This window comes from Sebastes umbrosus, chromosome 9, assembly GCF_015220745.1.
Source record: "Sebastes umbrosus isolate fSebUmb1 chromosome 9, fSebUmb1.pri, whole genome shotgun sequence".
In the NCBI taxonomy this organism is placed as follows: domain Eukaryota; kingdom Metazoa; phylum Chordata; class Actinopteri; order Perciformes; family Sebastidae; genus Sebastes; species Sebastes umbrosus.
This window is the reverse complement of record NC_051277.1, coordinates 14992742-15011875: the sequence shown is the minus strand read 5'-3', so window position 1 is coordinate 15011875 and position 19134 is coordinate 14992742. Positions and strand designations below refer to the sequence as shown.

Genomic DNA, 19134 nt, shown 5'->3' with positions numbered 1-19134 from the left:
AAAATCCCTACAACATTTCCATCTGAAACCTTACAAGTAAATCATTTTCTGACCTTAAATAAAACTAGTAAGCATCTACATCATACACATACAACAACTGGTCCTTCAGTATAAAAGACAGATATTGTGTGAGGTGATCTTTTGTCATTTTAATGTTTTTATATTTATGACACCAGCCAACATGTCTGTGTAAGGCCTGACCCTTAGCTATACTTTGATTTGAGTTGATAATGCATGCTTGCAGTAAAGCTGGGCCTTAATCGACTCACTCTGTGAGCCAGATGATTTTGTCTCTCTGAGTCAGCAAAATCAGCAACCTCTCCAACATCCTCTCCATTTCCATAAACTGTATTGCAGTATACTGTATGCATTCAAGTAAATTACTGTTCCATAAAGTGACTCAGACAGGAAAATCATACTGATAGAGTTTTACTACTCTAAGGCTTTATCTCTGATTTGTTTTAGAAATTAGATAAATGTTTTTAAACTGACACATCAAGTGAAGTGAAACTTAAGAAAGTTAGTTAACTGTCTGACAAGGGTGGGATAGGCATTATAATTAAGTAAAATAGGCCTTTGACTTATTGTCATCACACATGTAGTTTGTAGTAGATTCACTGAAGGTTGACCTGCTTTGTAAACTAGAAGTAAACTCATTTTACGGTAATGCAGCAGTCCCAGATGAGTGGTATGACTTTTGATGCAAAACTCAAGAGATTCAGAAGTTCACCATGAAGTTTAATACTCTATGTTGTTTTTGTATTTAACAGACCATAGCATACAATAAGCTCACATTACACACAATACTACATATTGCACCATAAAAGTTCCACTATACAAAAGCACTTATTGTATATGTTTGCCTGTAAAACATTATAGCTTTATACAAGTAATGCAATGTGAGCTGTGCTGAAGAGTTTGACTACATGATGTCTGATCATTGAAAATGTTTCACATACTAGCTGGCCCATAAATCGGATGGCACTGTTTTTCATTCACTTTACAAATTTCAGAATTTAAACTGAAAAAGAAAAGCATATTAATAGATACAGACAAGTGATATACTGTATGTGCTGTATGTCAGTCATATCTATATATCCCTATTTATGTGTTGCATATGGAAATACATACAGTAGTCAGTAATACACATGAGCACAGCTTTCATTGGGTGAAACCAGTATTCAGTAATGTAAAGTAAACATTAAGTCATTAAGTGAGTTTTCAACTTGTAACACAATCTCAGAAGATGTTGAAATTAAGGAACATCCAGAATTTGGCTTTAAAAATAAAAAAGTGAAAGTACATGATGTATATACAGTAGTCATACGTAGATATTAATCAATCCATTCTCAAAGAATCACTGTGTTCAGGTCAGTCCTCTAGACTCTTATTCTCCAGTAATGTCCAAGTAAACATAACATTCAAGCACACTGTACACTTAACTTTCTAAATGTCCCACTGTTGCCAAAAGTAGCAGTGGGACAAAATTATTATGCTGTTGTACCTCATGATTGTGATCTCATTAAAAGGTAATCTCCCATCTTGTTTTGAAAAATACAGTGAGGCCTAACTCCAGAAAGTGGATTGCTCAATATCATAAAATATCTAAAGCTATCAAAGTACTTTGATTATCCCATGCAAAAACAAATGAAAGGCAGATACATAAAGGCTGAAGGCCCCACATTTATCTGTTCAATGTACTGGTTAACTTAATCTCTCAGCACTCTCATATTTAGGCCTAGCTCACATATAAAGCACACAGTCAAGTACAAAAACATAAAACTGCTAAAAGCTACCACATCTATAAAATACTGATTCCCCTTTAGTTTCATACTTTTAAAATCGTAGTTTAGTGCTATTCTGACATTTAGTTAATTGTGCTGTTTTCACTTCTTAGTTAACTTGTATATTATACATCAATGCTGTTATGGAGCAAGACAAAGCACAGAGGTTAATAATGTAATATCCAACATGTGTTTCATTTTAGAGAGGGAAAACGGTCTCTTAAAGGCATTTCAACATTCCCGTGTCCACTCTAATAGTCCTCGTTGAGGCTTCTTTGAAATATCCAAAGGTATAATTTTCCGTACAGTCTGTTTCTTTGCATGTATCTCCTCTTGATTTTATTTTGTATGAAGGTTTGGAGTGTGGTTGAAGCCATGCAGTCTTATCGTGCATATTGAATGGACAGAGAGGCATTGTTGATTGGCTTTTCATGTGCTTAAAGAAAGAGAGGGGGAAGGGCTGTGTCCTTAATTAGCCACCATAGTCCATTTGGTGTTATAGCGCAAATACACATTGTGAGGAAACAAGGATCAGGCTGAGCAGGATGGACGTGGGGGCGTTTACGGGCAGGGGTTTCTCCTTTCCTCCATGAAGCTTTTCTGTCAGCATCAAACCCAGTACGCAGCTGGAAGTGTGGCCTTATGTGGAACTGCCGCCGCTGCTGCTGGTGGATGCCTGCCAATGAGACAAGAGAATTAGATAAATCTAGCAAAGAACCACAGCCAGGTGTGACTGGCCAAAATGACACATCTCATGCAGCCGATGTCTGTCACACAGACAGGGGCTTCAGGCAGAAGACAGAGTGGGTGGAGGGGTTTGGGTTAGATCCTTGAACATGTAGTGGTGAGGTGGCAGGTCTATCAATGAATACCATGCTCCAATATTATGTGAAGGAGAGTGGTTGCTAGGTAACTGGGTGACTGGTTTCACTTTGCGCCTCTCCTGCACAAGGAATTAGGTCACAATTCACACTACAGCAGACAGAATATTGTCATTCGGTGTAGTCAGTCTTATTACAGTATAATAGCCCAATCATACAGCAACAGCACAGTCCAGTCCCACTTATTAACATTCAAAAATAGGATGTACTCATAATCTATTAGTAATGGGTCAGTAGGGGGGGGGGGGCACAAAGTAATCTTCACATGCACAGGATTCTTTTGATAACATAGTGATTTAATTCTTCCCATGTGTATTAACAGCAAAAGCCAGATTGTGAAAAAAGCAAAGCCAGCAAATGGTATTATTGTTAGTGGAAGTGAAGGATTTTTTTAGAACTATGATCAATGACCTTCAGGCTGAGCAGCATATTGATGTTATCATTTTGTGTTTAAAGATTAATACACTATGAGCCTAAAATACAGTATTTGACTCTCACTTTGTTCACCAAAAGTAATAACTAGGATAGGAATGCTGTTTCCATACTACGTCATCGGGACCACCACTTTTGCTTGTCTGCAAAACTGACCAAAAAGGGTCAGAATCAGTATATAATGCATTTTTATAATTATCTTTGTCCCCTGAGGTAAATCAAAATCATTTAGGGCCATATTTTAAGGCTCTGTCAACTTTTTAAACATTTTTAGAGGGGACATAATCCTGAAATACTGACAGAAGCAGTGTTCATTACTGTGGTAGTTTGACACATTTTTAGTAGGCGTTATAGTGATGAGGCTGTAATATGAGTAATAGTAACCAAATGTAGGCATGAAGAGGTTAACACAGGAGATTTGACAAGCTGCATGTGATGTCAACTTAGTGACCCTTTGCAATTAAAAAAAAAATCTCCTTCTCCAAGGGAAACTAAACAAGACAAAATAATTTTAAAAATATCCACTGAGAACAAAACAAACACAAAAAAACAATTCACACACTAAGCTCTGTCACATCATTCATAAAAGGGCATCCGGGGTGGGGGAGTGAGACTCCTGCATACCTCCAGCTGCAGAGTGGACTTTCCTCATTTAGGGTACTTTAGAGTGGGGAGAAGAAAAAAACAAGCAGTTTAATGGTCAGGTCATTGCAAACACAAAAAAAGGATTATTTGTGTATGTATCCTTTGATCACAGAGTTGGTGTCGAGGCACTATGAATGAAAAGTTATCTTTAGAAACTACCACAGACTAAGCAGCATAGTTAGTTTGACCCCTTACTACAGATACTGCAGCTTGTTACAATCCGTTCTATAAAAATGGGTTAAAACATAGTTTTACATTTAGCTATATCATTGTTTGTTCTTTCAGCAGCATACTTACCATCATAGATAGATAGATAGATAGATAGATAGATAGATAGATAGATAGATAGATAGATAGATAGATAGATAGATAGATAGGTAGGTAGGTAGACGGATAGGTAGACGGATAGGTGGATGGATGGATAGATAGATGCAGCTAAACATCCATGGTATCACATTGAATAATCAAATGACACTGATGCTGGGGGAAAAAAAGGTTAGCTCTAAACAGTTTGTTCAGCATTTTCATTTCAGATATGTACTGTGGTGATGCAGAGCACAAAAAAGTTGAGCTGAAAACACCCCACTGTCGGAGAAAAACAGTGTAGTTCATTATTGTTTTTTGATTATTGGTTAAAAAAAACAGAGCACGTGCTCTTTGTGTATTGACGTTAGCATTCTGCTTTAGACTTGAATGTGTTTCCATTTGCAGTGAATAAAACAATGAAGATACACTGATATATAGGCCACAAACCGAAGTCTCTCTGGAGCAGTAATGAATGAAAAGCCTTTTTTAGCGAGTGCCGCTCTGTAAAACAACCGCAAAACTTTAAATACAAACAGCAAGATATGTTATGAAGCAGAGGTGTAACCTTTGAATCTCTTCTTCAGGCTGGTTGCTTTCAACTGTTAGATTGACCGGTGATTCTTTGCCATCTGTTTGAATCCTAAATGTAATGTTTTATTTTGACTTCCGTTTTCTGATGGATTTTTTTAAAACATAGTCAGCTAAAGTATAGCTTTTTTCCCTAGTTGAATGTTAAATGTCATATTGGGGGTTGGATTCTTTTATGTTAATTTTTAGTAGATACCTGTTGAATGAAAATTACATTTTAAAGAATATTTTACAATATCATATTGAGAGAATGAGTGATGTGAAGCGTTGTTGTTACGGTATTTAACGGCAAGCCAAAGTGTGAAGTGGTCTCACACACACACATGAAAATTGAAGCCAGAAAGTATCCTTAGTGCAAAACACAAACACAGACAACATCAGCGGTACAGCAAAACTTTACGTGTAGTTCTATACTGTGCACTGATACCCAACTTTTTTACTGATTTAGTGACTTTGTTGTTGTTGTTTTTCGCAATGTATCTGGTATGATACATTCAATACATTTCATTCATTATTCAATTTAGAATTAAGTTCCTCATTGTTTAAACTGCAAAATATAGTATTATTGTAAGGTATGATTACTCTTTTTATATCACTCTTACTTGCCTCAGACAATATTTACTGCAACAAAAGAAAACATTGCCAATACACTTCAGCTAGAAGCTGATCAGTAATGAAGTACTGCAGTGTGAACTGAGTTAACAGTAGGCCAGATATTTTTCGTCACAAAAATAAAGTTAGGACTAAGGTTTTTTTTAAACTGCAGTGAAGTGAGCGGTCATCTGTACCTGCAGGGTGGAAGCTGCTGAGCCACTAGTGTCTGTCAGTCCTGTGCCTCTTGGTAAACTGGACACGATGTATCTGGAGCCCTTTGGCACAGGCTGTCTCACCACCATCTTTCCTTTCCTGGTCTCTGCTAGAAACAGACTGTACCAGTAGGCATCGTTGGAGACCAGAGTGGAATCTGCGATGGTGGAGTTCCTCTCACTGATCACACTGTTCCTGCAGGGAGGAGCCGCTTTGCTGGGCTTGGGTTTCTGACACTTGAGCACGATGGTGACCAGTATGGTGATGAGCAGGAGAAATGACACTGAGCCCAGACCGATGACCAGATACAGGTTGAGGTCTGAGAAGATGTCATATTCTAGAGGCACCTCAGTCATGTCAGAGTAGGCCTTAACGGCGGTCTCCACTGTGGACAGCTTGATGGTGACTGTAGCAGAGAGAGCGGGCTCCCCGTTGTCCTTAGCAACAACTACCAGTCTCTGGTGACGTGGATCTCTGTAACTGAACATCCTCATAGTCCGGATCTCTCCGTTGTACTGGTCCAGACTAAACAAGGTGGCGTCAGTCACCTGTAGAAACTGGTAGCTAATCCGAGAGTTGTGCACCGAGTCGGTGTCCAAGGCTATCACCTTGGCAACCAGAGAGCCTTTATCGGTGGATCTGGGGATCTTCTCCTCCACCACTGAGCCGTGCGCACGCCACGGAGAGACAATAACCGGAGCGTTGTCGTTCTGGTCCACAATGATGATGTGGACCGTCACGTTACTGCTGAGTGGAGGAGAGCCAGAGTCTCTGGCCTCGATGTGGAAAAGAAACTCCTTCTCGATCTCATAGTCAAAAGTTTTTAGTGCGTAAAGATTGCCGTTCTCTGGATTGATGGAGAACAGCATGGACATGGAGGTGTTGGCTATCTCCTTCTCTAGGATGAAATAAACTAGATACTGGTTTTCATGGAGGTCAGGGTCAAACGCAGTGAGGGAACTGAGCAAGGCTCCAGGTGCGTTATTCTCCATTACACGTATAGTATAAAATGACTGAGGGAACTGTGGAACATTGTCATTAACATCCAGCAGCTCTAACGTCATAGTTTCATTGTCAGATAAAGGAGGAGAACCTCTGTCTGTCACAGTGAACGTGATGTCATATTCTGGAACCTTCTCACGGTCTAATGGCTCTGACACTACTAATTCATAATAGTTATCAGAGGACTCCCTCAGTTTAAAAGGCATATTATCTGGAATATGAAGATCAACCACTCCATTGTCTCCTGAGTCTTTATCACTGACACTAACTACAGCTATCACTGTGTCTATTGGCTCATTTTCTTTTATTGGGCTCTGAAATGATCTGATGGATATTTCTGGATGGTTGTCATTCATATCTGTCACCTGTATTGTCAGTTTACACTGTCCAGATAAGGAGTTAGGCCCCTTATCGCTGGCAATAACCTCCATTTCATAAAGCTTAACATCTTCATAATTGATCATCTCTTTCACTCTGATTTCACCTTTCTCTGGATTCAGGTTAAACATCTGTTGCGTTCTCTCTGATGTATATAAACTATATGAATAAACAATATCAGAATTTGACCCTTCATCTAAATCAGTGGCGTTTAGTTTTATTACAAGACTGCCAATCGGGAAGTTTTCCATCACATCTACGTTGTATTTGTCTTTGTCAAATGAAGGGGCGTTGTCGTTCACATCAAGCACGCGAACAATGATGCTGGCTGTACCTGTGCGCGTGGGGACTCCACCGTCCACAGCAGTGAGTATTAGATTATGAACAGCCTGCTGCTCTCGATCTAAAGCTTTCTTCAGAACCAAATCTGCAAACTTTGACCCATCTCTCCCGGTCTGAATTTCGAGTGCAAAATGTTCACTTGAGCTCAGATGGTAATTTTTCACAGAATTTGTTCCAACATCTGGATCTGCAGCATTATTCAATGAGAATCTCTCTCCAACGGGGCTTGATTCAGAGATGTCCAGGTGCATCGTTCCTCGTCGAAAATGAGGAGTGTTGTCGTTAATATCCGTGATTTCCACCTCAATATTAAACATTCGTACTGGATTTTCAATTGCAGCCTCTAATTTAAGAAAGCACGATGTGGATGTCTTCAATGGGCATAGCATCTCTCTGTCTATCCTTTCCAGGATAAACAGCTCTCCTGTGTCTTTGTTGATGTCGAGATATTTTTTATTGCCCACAACGTCTACGCGCATATTCCTTCCCTTGAGCGCCTTCGTGTCTAATCCCAGATCAGTTGCTAAATTAGCAACGACAGAACCTTCCTCCATTTCTTCGGGAACAGAATAATGGGTGACGGTAGATACCGTGTTCATCATGGCAGAAAGAAAGAGAAATGCGGAAACGTACCCTCTCCCAGACAACTGTCGGATATGATGCGCCATCGTGCAGATTCCGTAGTTATAGTCTTGAAATGTGCTGAAACGAAGATAAACCTCCCTCTTGTTGAACGAACAAACGAAGCGACAATCTTACAAGAAAACGTTTCTTCACGCTTAGACCAAGAGTGACGTCAGCGTAATACAATGTCTGAATGTCCCTCCTCCAATAAATTACCGTGAGAACGATGACCTCATCAGTGAATTCGTTTTGGTGGAGAGCAGCGACGAAAATAGTCTGGTGTGAGCCTTTGCACCTGTATTGTTTTAAAATAAGGAGGAGTGAAAGTGTTTTTAATGACAGTTTAGGAAACTGGAAATAAGTTTTTGTAATTTTTTCATGTTTGATTTCGAAACGTATTCCCTGGGTGGGAGGTGGAATTCTAAAAATATAATTAATCTTCAGTTTCAGTTCATTATATATTTACAGTTATTTATAAACGCTTTGTTTATTTGTTTGTTTGTGGTCACACATGTATAAAGTGATTATAAAGGCATAGAGTGTGTATCATAGTATCCTCTTTCCTTCATGTTCTGCGAGTTTTACGCACGGGTGTCTGTGCGTAAAAACGATGCCAAACGTGATGAAATCCCAACAAATATATATTTTGTTTTAAAATAAGGAGAGGTGCAACATTTTTTAACGACAGTTTAAGAAACTATAAATACGTTTTTGTGAACTTGTCATGTCTGATTTCTAAACGTATTCCCTGGGTGGGAGGTGGAATAAAAAAAAATGATAAGTAGTCTTTAGTTTCTGTTCATTATATATTTACAGTTATGTATAAACGTGTTGTTTGTTTGTTTATTGCCAGACGTGTATAAAGTGATTGTGAAGGCATAGATTATGTTACATAGTATCCTCTTTCCTTCGTGTTCTGCGAGTTTTACGCACGGCTGTCTGTGCGTAAAAACGATGCCAAACGTGATGAAATCCAAAGTGTCCGTTTGTGCATCATCCATAATTTCTACTGACATTTGCATTTTATTTAATAGAATATGTGTGTGCCCTACAATACCTAATGTATGCTTAATTACCGAAACAGCAAGAACAATCTTTTAAGAAAGGGAAGGTATTATTTATCAAATTACTTGTTAAATTTCATAAAATTGTATCAAGATTTTAATGGAAAAAAGCTGCTGCAGCAAGAGTAAGAAGACTTATCCAACACGTTGTTAAAGGGGAACACTACCTATTTTTTAAAAATTCCAATATGTTATTTCCATGGCCAAGGAAAGTTGAATCAATATTTGTGAAAGTGAGCTACTTTCTCTCTCAAAGCCAGAAACCAGAGAAGTAAGTCTCCAACTTGTGAGGTCATAGCGTATAAAGTCTGGAGCTGCTCCATAGACCATGAATGTGAGACTGACACACAAAATGTTTGTTTTCTTTTTTTTTATACCAAAATGAGCTTTAGTTTTATCAGTTGTGAAACAGAAAATGTTCCCATATACTCAGAGCATTCCTCTGGGTGCTCTCAGCAGCATCTAGAACATGATTCCCCATTCATTGCCTATGGAGAATCCTCCACACTGTATACCCTATGACATAACAAGTTTGAGTTTTAGCACTCTAGTTTTTGGATTTGGGAGAGAGTTGTTCATGTTTACTAATATTTGCTGGACTGTCTTAGACCATAGGAATAACATCTAGGATTTTTTTAAATTACCATAGTTCCCCTTTAATGTGCACAATTACATTTTAACTTGCGATGTGGTTCATTTTAAGGGAAATAACTTAAAGTAAGTAAAGAGGAGAGTAAGATTCTATATCGCTGGTATGACAAGAAAGACATGACTGCAATAGTCACGTCAGTGGACTTGATGGATATCCACGAAGTACATCTCTTTGGAACTCGTGTTAAATAGATATGTTTCCTACCTGCAGAGTGGAAGCTGCTGAGCCACTAGTGTCTGTCAGTCCTGTGCCTCTTGGTAAACTGGACACGATGTATCTGGAGCCCTTTGGCACTGGCTGTCTCACCACCATCTTTCCTTTCCTGGTCTCTGCTAGAAACAGACTGTACCAGTAGGCATCGTTGGAGACCAGAGTGGAATCTGCGATGGTGGAGTTCCTCTCACTGATCACACTGTTCCTGCAGGGAGGAGCCGCTTTGCTGGGCTTGGGTTTCTGACACTTGAGCACGATGGTGACCAGTATGGTGATGAGCAGGAGAAATGACACCGAGCCCAGACCGATGACCAGATACAGGTTGAGGTCTGAGAAGATGTCATATTCTAGAGGCACCTCAGTCATGTCAGAGTAGGCCTTAACGGCGGTCTCCACTGTGGACAGCTTGATGGTGACTGTAGCAGAGAGAGCGGGCTCCCCGTTGTCCTTGGCAACAACAACCAGTCTCTGGTGGCGTGGATCTCTGTAACTGAACATCCTCATAGTCCGGATCTCTCCGTTGTACTGGTCCAGACTAAACAAGGTGGCGTCAGTCACCTGTAGAAACTGGTAGGTAATCCGAGAGTTGTGCACCGAGTCGGTGTCCAAGGCTATCACCTTGGAAACCAGAGAGCCTTTATCGGTGGATCTGGGGATCTTCTCCTCCACCACTGAGCCGTGCGCGCGCCACGGAGAGACAATAACCGGAGCGTTGTCGTTCTGGTCCACAATGATGATGTGGACCGTCACGTTACTGCTGAGTGGAGGAGAGCCAGAGTCTCTGGCCTCGATGTGGAAAAGAAACTCCTTCTCGATCTCATAGTCAAAAGTTTTCAGTGCGTAAAGATTGCCGTTCTCTGGATTGATGGAGAACAGCATGGACATGGAGGTGTTGGCTATCTCCTTCTCTAGGATGAAATAAACTAGATACTGGTTTTCATGGAGGTCAGGGTCAAACGCAGTGAGGGAACTGAGCAAGGCTCCAGGTGCGTTATTCTCCATTACACGTATAGTATAAAATGACTGAGGGAACTGTGGAACATTGTCATTAACATCCAGCAGCTCTAACGTCATAGTTTCATTGTCAGATAAAGGAGGAGAACCTCTGTCTGTCACAGTGAACGTGACGTCATATTCTGGAACCTTCTCACGGTCTAATGGCTCTGACACTACTAATTCATAATAGTTATCAGAGGACTCCCTCAGCTTGAAAGGCATATTATCTGGAATATGAAGATCAACCACTCCATTGTCTCCTGAGTCTTTATCACTGACACTAACTACAGCTATCACTGTGTCTAAAGGTACATTTTCTTTTACTGGACTCTGAAATGATCTGATGGATATTTCTGGATGGTTGTCATTCATATCTGTCACCTGTATTGTCAGTTTACACTGTCCAGATAAGGAGTTAGGCCCCTTATCGCTGGCAATAACCTCCATTTCATAAAGTTTAACATCTTCATAATTTATCATCTCTTTCACTCTGATTTCACCTTTCTCTGGATTCAAGGTAAACATCTGTTGCGTTCTCTCTGATGTATATAAACTATATGAATAAATAATATCAGAATTTGACCCTTCATCTAAATCAGTGGCGTTTACTTTTATTACTAGACTGCCAATCGGGGAGTTTTCCATCACATCTACGTTGTATTTGTCTTTGTCAAATGAAGGGGCGTTGTCGTTCACATCAAGCACGCGAACAATGATGCTGGCTGTACCTGTGCGCGTGGGGACTCCACCGTCCACAGCAGTGAGTATTAGATTATGAACAGCCTGCTGTTCTCTGTCTAAAGCTTTGTCCAGAATCAAATCAGCGAACTTCGTCCCATCTCTCCCGGTCTGAATTTCAATGGAGAAGTGCTCACTTGAGCTCAGGTGGTAATTTTTCACAGAATTTGTTCCAACATCTGGATCTGCAGCATTATTCAATGAGAATCTCTCTCCAACGGGGCTTGATTCAGAGATGTCCAAGTGCATCGTTCCTCTTCGAAAATGAGGAGTGTTGTCGTTAATATCCGTGATTTCCACCTCAATATTAAACATTCGTACTGGATTTTCAATCGTAGCGTCCAATCTTAGAAAGCACGATGTAGTTGTCTTCGAGGTGCATAACAGCTCTCTGTCAATCCTTTCCAGAATTAACAGCTCTCCTGTGTCTTTGTTGATGTCAAGATATTTTTTATTTCCGACAACGTCTACGCGCATTTTTCTTTTATTCAGGGTCTTCACGTCTAATCCCAGATCAGTTGCTAAATTGGCAACGACTGAACCTTCCTCCATTTCTTCGGGAACAGAATAATGGGTGACGGTAGATACCGTGTTCATCATGGCAGAAAGAAAGAGAAATGCTGAAACGTACCCTCTCCCGAATAACAGTCGGATATGATGCGCCATCGTGCAGATTCCGTAGTTATAATATTGAAATGTGCTGAAACGAGGATAAACCGTCTTCTTGTTGAACGAACAAACGAAGCGAGGATCTTAAAAGAAAACGTTTCTTCACGCTCAGACCAAGAGTGACGTCAGCGTAATACAATGACTGAATGTCCCTCCTCCAATAAACTACCGTGAGAACGATGACCTCATCAGTGAATACGTTTTGGTGGAGAGCAGCGACGAAAATAGTCTGGTGTGAGCCTTTGCACCTGTTTAAAAAAAGTATTTTGTTTTAAAACAAGGAGGAGTGCAAGTGTCTTTAATGACAGTTTAAGAAACTTTAAATAAGTTTTTGTAAACTTTTCATGTCTGATTTCTAAACGTATTCCCTGGGTGGGAGGTGGAATTCTAAAAATATAACTTATTTTTTCGTTTCAGTTAATTAAATATGTTTACAGTTATATATAAACGTTTCTTTGTTGTTTTTTTTGTCTCAGGTGTATTCCGTGATTGTAAAGGCATAGAGTATGTATCATAGTATCCTCTTTCCTTCCTGATCTGCGAGTTTTACGCACGGCTGTCTGTGCGTAAAAACGATGCCAAACGTAAAGAAATCCAAAGTGTCCGTTTGTGTATCATCAGTAATTGCTACTGACATTTACTTTATATTTAATATCATATCTGTGTGCCCTGCAATACCTAATGTATGCAGAAATACCTGAAATAGCAAGAACAATTTATTAAGAAAGGGAAAGTATTATTTATGAAATTACTTATTCAATTTTATAAAATGTGTCAGGATTTTAATGGAAAAGAGCTGCTGCAGCAAGTATAAGAAGACCCATCCAATACGTTGTTAAAGGGGAACACAACTTATTTGTTTAATGCCAATATGTTATTTCTTTGGCCAAGGAATGTTCAATCAATATTTGTGAAAGTGAGCTACTCTCTTTCAAAGCCAGAAACCAGAGAAGTAAGTCTCAAACTTGTGATGTCATAGGATATAAAGTCCTGAGCTGCTCCATAGACGATTAATGTGAGACTGAAACACAAAATGTTTGTTTTCTTTTTTTATACTCAAATGAGCTATATTCTATTGTAGTGTTCTCAGTTGTGAAACAGAAAATGTACCCATACTCAAAACATTCTCCTGGGTGCTCTCAGTGGCATCTAGAACATGATTCCCCATTCATTGTCTATGGAGCGGCTCCACACTGTATACCCTATGACATCACAAGTTTGAGTTTGTGCACTCTAGTTTTTGGATTTGGGAGAGAGTTGTTCATGTTTACTAATATTTTTTGGACAGTCTTAGACCATAGGAATAACATCTTGGAATTTAAAAAATGGCCATAGTTCCCCTTTAATGTGCACAATTACATTTTAACTTGTGATTTGGTTAATTTAAGTGTAGTAACTTAAAGTAAGTAAAGAGGAGAGTAAGATTCTATAGCGCTGATATGACAAGAAAGACATGACTGCAATAGTCACTTGTGAGTGGTCTTGATGGATATCCACGAAGTACATCTGTTTGTAACTCGTGTTAAATAGATATGTTTCCTACCTGCAAAGTGGAAGCTGCTGAGCCACTAGTGTCTGTCAGTCCTGTGCCTCTTGGTAAACTGGACACGATGTATCTGGAGCCCTTTGGCACAGGCTGTCTCACCACCATCTTTCCTTTCCTGGTCTCTGCTAGAAACAGACTGTACCAGTAGGCATCGTTGGAGACCAGAGTGGAATCTGCGATGGTGGAGTTCCTCTCACTGATCACACTGTTCCTGCAGGGAGGAGCCGCTTTGCTGGGCTTGGGTTTCTGACACTTGAGCACGATGGTGACCAGTATGGTGATGAGCAGGAGAAATGACACCGAGCCCAGACCGATGACCAGATACAGGTTGAGGTCTGAGAAGATGTCATATTCTAGAGGCACCTCAGTCATGTCAGAGTAGGCCTTAACGGCGGTCTCCACTGTGGACAGCTTGATGGTGACTGTAGCAGAGAGAGCGGGCTCTCCGTTGTCCTTGGCAATAACAACCAGTCTCTGGTGGCGTGGATCTCTGTAACTGAACATCCTCATAGTCCGGATCTCTCCGTTGTACTGGTCCAGACTGAACAAGGTGGCGTCAGTCACCTGTAGAAACTGGTAGGTAATCCGAGAGTTGTGCACCGAGTCGGTGTCCAAGGCTATCACCTTGGAAACCAGAGAGCCTTTATCGGTGGATCTGGGGATCTTCTCCTCCACCACTGAGCCGTGCGCGCGCCACGGAGAGACAATAACCGGAGCGTTGTCGTTCTGGTCCACAATGATGATGTGGACCGTCACGTTACTGCTGAGTGGAGGAGAGCCAGAGTCTCTGGCCTCGATGTGGAAAAGAAACTCCTTCTCGATCTCATAGTCAAAAGTTTTCAGTGCGTAAAGATTGCCGTTCTCTGGATTGATGGAGAACAGCATGGACATGGAGGTGTTGGCTATCTCCTTCTCTAGGATGAAATAAACTAGATACTGGTTTTCATGGAGGTCAGGGTCAAACGCAGTGAGTGAACTGAGCAAGGCTCCAGGTGCATTATTCTCCATTACACGTATATTATAAAATGACTGAGGGAACTGTGGAACATTGTCATTAACATCCAGCAGCTCTAACGTCATAGTTTCATTGTCAGATAAAGGAGGAGAACCTCTGTCTGTCACAGTGAACGTGACGTCATATTCTGGAACCTTCTCACGGTCTAATGGCTCTGACACTACTAATTCATAATAGTTATCAGAGGATTCCCTCAGTTTGAAAGGCATATTATCTGGAATGTGAAGATCAACCACTCCATTGTCTCCTGAGTCTTTATCACTGACACTAACTACAGCTATCACTGTGTCTAATTCTATGTTTTCATTGACTGGACTCTGAAATGATCTAATAGATATTTCTGGGTGGTTGTCATTCATGTCTTCAACCAGAATTTTAACAGTACATTGACTTGATAAACTATTGTCTCCTTTATCAGTTGCTATAACTTCCATATCATAAATCCTGAAATCCTCATAGTTTAACATTCCTTTAACAGTAATTTCACCAGTTGAAGGATTCAGATTAAATGTTTCCTGTGTTTTCTCTGATGTATATAAACTATATGAATATGTTATATCAGAATTTGATCCCTCATCTAAATCTGTTGCATTGAGATGAACAACAAGGCTTCCAATGGGAGAATTTTCCATTATTTTTATGTTATAACTCAATTTGTCAAAAGTAGGAGCATTGTCATTTGTGTCCAAAACGCGAACAATAACACTTGCAGTGCCAGATCGAGCAGGTGTGCCTCCATCTACAGCTGTGAGTATTAAATTATGAACAGCCTGCTGCTCTCTGTCTAAGGCCTTTGTTAAGATTAATTCGGCAAACTTTGACCCATCTCTTCCAGTCTGAACTTCAATATTAAAATGGTCACTTTCACTCAGATGGTACGTTTTCACGGAATTGCTTCCAACATCAGGATCAACTGCATTACTGAGAGAGAATCTCTCTCCTTTTGGCGTTGATTCAGATATGTCTAAATGTATGACGTCTCTTCGAAATTGAGGGGCGTTGTCGTTCATATCCAGAATTTCTACTTCTATAATAAATATGCGTACTGGGTTTTCTAGTATTACTTCCAGTTTGAGATAGCAAGACGCTGAGGACTTGGTATTGCAAATGTTTTCCCTGTCAATCTTGTCAACAATATACAGTTCACCAGTCTCTTTGTTCACATCCAGATATTTCTTATTTTCAATAATGTCCAGACGCATCTTCCTCTGATTCAGTGTTTTAACATCCAGGCTGAGATCGGTAGCAAGATTAGCGACAACAGATCCTTCTTTCATCTCCTCCGGTATTGAATAATGAGTCACTGAAGTCGATATGTTGTGAACGAAGGAAAAAAGAACAAGAATAGCGAGCAGCACGTACCTTTTACAAGACTGCATTGTTACAAAGGACCCCATTGTTGTGTGTTGGTTCACCGCACTTCAAGCGATAAAACGTACGTTTCCAGTAATATTGAATATTGCTGTTACAGCCTTGATACCGAACATATCCACACAATTTTAATCCCGAGGTTGTTTCTGCATTATAAAAAGGACGATCGCGTTTTCGGAGCGGAGTTTCAGCACCACGGAGCTGTCCGGTTGTTTCACGATCTGCCCTGATGACAGCGATTCACTGTCATGACGTTCATGTGCTGGCATTTTACTAACAAAACAGCGCCACCTTATAGGTTTTTATGGGACTCTTTTAACTTCTTTTAAGATTATGTACTTTAAGGATTAGTTTATTGGTATCAAAGTGAGTTTAAATTGATTATCCCTGACAAGATTAATCAGATTTCTTGACACTATTTATGAGATTAATTATTGAAGCATAGTGACCTAAAAAATACATAAACAAATTGGACTCCTACCTGCAGGGTGGAAGCTGCTGAGCCACTAGTGTCTGTCAGTCCTGTGCCTCTTGGTAAACTGGACACGATGTATCTGGAGCCCTTTGGCACAGGCTGTCTCACCACCATCTTTCCTTTCCTGGTCTCTGCTAGAAACAGACTGTACCAGTAGGCATCGTTGGAGACCAGAGTGGAATCTGCGATGGTGGAGTTCCTCTCACTGATCACACTGTTCCTGCAGGGAGGAGCCGCTTTGCTGGGCTTGGGTTTCTGACACTTGAGCACGATGGTGACCAGTATGGTGATGAGCAGGAGAAATGACACCGAGCCCAGACCGATGACCAGATACAGGTTGAGGTCTGAGAAGATGTCATATTCTAGAGGCACCTCAGTCATGTCAGAGTAGGCCTTAACGGCGGTCTCCACTGTGGACAGCTTGATGGTGACTGTAGCAGAGAGAGCGGGCTCCCCGTTGTCCTTGGCAATAACAACCAGTCTCTGGTGACGTGGATCTCTGTAACTGAACATCCTCATAGTCCGGATCTCTCCGTTGTACTGGTCCAGACTGAACAAGGTGGCGTCAGTCACCTGTAGAAACTGGTAGGTAATCCGAGAGTTGTGCACCGAGTCGGTGTCCAAGGCTATCACCTTGGAAACCAGAGAGCCTTTATCGGTGGATCTGGGGATCTTCTCCTCCACCACTGAGCCGTGCGCGCGCCACGGAGAGACAATAACCGGAGCGTTGTCGTTCTGGTCCACAATGATGATGTGGACCGTCACGTTACTGCTGAGTGGAGGAGAGCCAGAGTCTCTGGCCTCGATGTGGAAAAGAAACTCCTTCTCGATCTCATAGTCAAAAGTTTTCAGTGCGTAAAGATTGCCGTTCTCTGGATTGATGGAGAACAGCATGGACATGGAGGTGTTGGCTATCTCCTTCTCTAGGATGAAATAAACTAGATACTGGTTTTCATGGAGGTCAGGGTCAAACGCAGTGAGTGAACTGAGCAAGGCTCCAGGTGCGTTATTCTCCATTACACGTATAGTATAAAATGACTGAGGGAACTGTGGGACATTGTCATTAACATCCAGCAGCTCTAACGTCATAGTTTCATTGTCAGATAAAGGAGGAGAACCTCTGTCTGTCACAGTGAACGTGACGTCATATTCTGGAACCTTCTCACGGTCTAATGGCTCTGACACTACTAATTCATAATGGTTATCAGAGGACTCCCTCAGTTTGAAAGGCATATTATCTGGAATATGAAGATCAACCACTCCATTGTCTCCTGAGTCTTTATCACTGACACTAACTACAGCTATCACTGTGTCTAATTCTATGTTTTCATTGACTGGACTCTGAAATGATTTAATAGAAATTTCTGGATGGTTGTCATTCATGTCTTCAACCAGAATTTTAACAGTACATTGACTTGATAAACTATTGACTCCTTTATCAGTTGCTATAACTTCCATATCATAAATCCTGAAATCCTCATAGTTTAACATTCCTTTAACGGTAATTTCACCAGTGGAAGGATTCAGATTAAATGTTTCCTGTGTTTTCTCTGATGTATATAAACTATATGAATATGTTATATCAGAATTTGATCCCTCATCTAAGTCTGTTGCATTAAGATGAACAACAAGACTTCCAATAGGAGAATTTTCCATTATTTTTATGTTATAACTGACTTTGTCAAAAGTAGGAGCATTGTCATTTGTGTCCAAAACATGAACAATAACACTTGCAGTGCCAGAACGAGCAGGTATGCCTCCATCTACAGCTGTGAGTATTAAATTATGAACAGCCTGCTGCTCTCTGTCTAAAGACTTTTTCAATATCAAATCGGCAAACTTCGTTCCTTCTCTTCCAGTCTGAACTTCAATATTAAAATGTTCACTTTCACTCAAATGGTATGTTTTCAATGAATTGCTTCCAACATCAGGATCAACTGCATTACTGAGAGAGAATCTCTCTCCTTTTGGCGTTGCTTCAGATATATCTAAATGTATGGCGTCTCTTCGAAATTGAGGGGCGTTGTCGTTCATATCTAAAATGTCCACTTCTATATTAAACATTCGTAGAGGATTTTCTAATGTAGCTTCCAGTCTGAGATAGCAAGACGACTTTGCAGGACAAATATTTTCCCTGTCAATCTTCTCAACAATAATCAGTTCGCCAGTCTCTTTGTTCACATCCAGATATTTCTTATTTGCAATGATGTCCAGACGCATCTTCCTCTGATTCAGTGTTGTAACATCCAGACTGAGATCAGTAGCAAGATTAGCGACAACAGATCCTTCTTTCATCTCCTCCGGTACTGAATAATGAGTCACTGATGTCGATATGTTGTGAACGAAGGAAAAAAGAACAAGAACAGCGAGCAGCACGTACCTTTTACAAGACTGCATTGTTACAAAGGACCCCATTGTTGTGTGTTGGTTCACCGCAGTTCAAGCGATATAATGTACGTTTCCAGTTATATTAAATTCTGCTGTTACAGCCTTGATCCTGAACATATCCACACAATTTTAATCCCGAGGTCTTTTCTGCATTATAAAAAGGACGAGCGCGTTTTCGGAGCGGAGTTTCAGCACCACGGAGCTGTCCGGTTGTTTCA

The 19134-nt window shown here is 40.6% G+C and overlaps 2 protein-coding genes across 9 annotated transcripts in view; one reads left to right on the top strand and one right to left on the bottom strand.

Annotated features, from left to right (window-relative positions):
* Positions 1–19134, top strand: part of LOC119494180 (fibroblast growth factor 18-like) — a 247537-nt gene that overhangs the window by 144661 nt on the left and 83742 nt on the right. The gene's annotated exons all lie outside the window — the stretch shown is intronic.
* Positions 718–19058, bottom strand: LOC119494164 (protocadherin alpha-C2-like). 6 transcript variants are annotated; one of them, XM_037779836.1, is made up of 3 exons: positions 16535–19058; positions 3722–3757; positions 718–2460 (listed from the first exon to the last, which is right to left on the bottom strand). In XM_037779836.1, exons 1-2 carry the CDS (start codon positions 18941–18943, stop codon positions 3746–3748), a joined length of 2421 nt encoding a protein of 806 aa, XP_037635764.1. In that variant the 5' UTR covers positions 18944–19058; the 3' UTR covers positions 718–2460; positions 3722–3745. The 6 variants fall into 6 exon arrangements, with proteins under 6 accessions (XP_037635764.1, XP_037635761.1, XP_037635763.1 ...); XM_037779833.1 differs by lacking the exon at positions 16535–19058 and adding an exon at positions 13665–16272; XM_037779835.1 differs by lacking the exon at positions 16535–19058 and adding an exon at positions 9710–12904.

Bases quoted from the DNA above. Each gene is read 5' to 3' on its own strand.
- LOC119494164 (XM_037779832.1), bottom strand. From the start codon at position 12,118: ATGGCGCATCATATCCGACTGTTATTCGGGAGAGGGTACGTTTCAGCA. The intron at 2,461-9,709 runs GTAGGAAACATA...TCTCATTGGCAG, and splicing joins CAGCAGCTTCCACTCTGCAG to GCATCCACCAGCAGCAGCGG.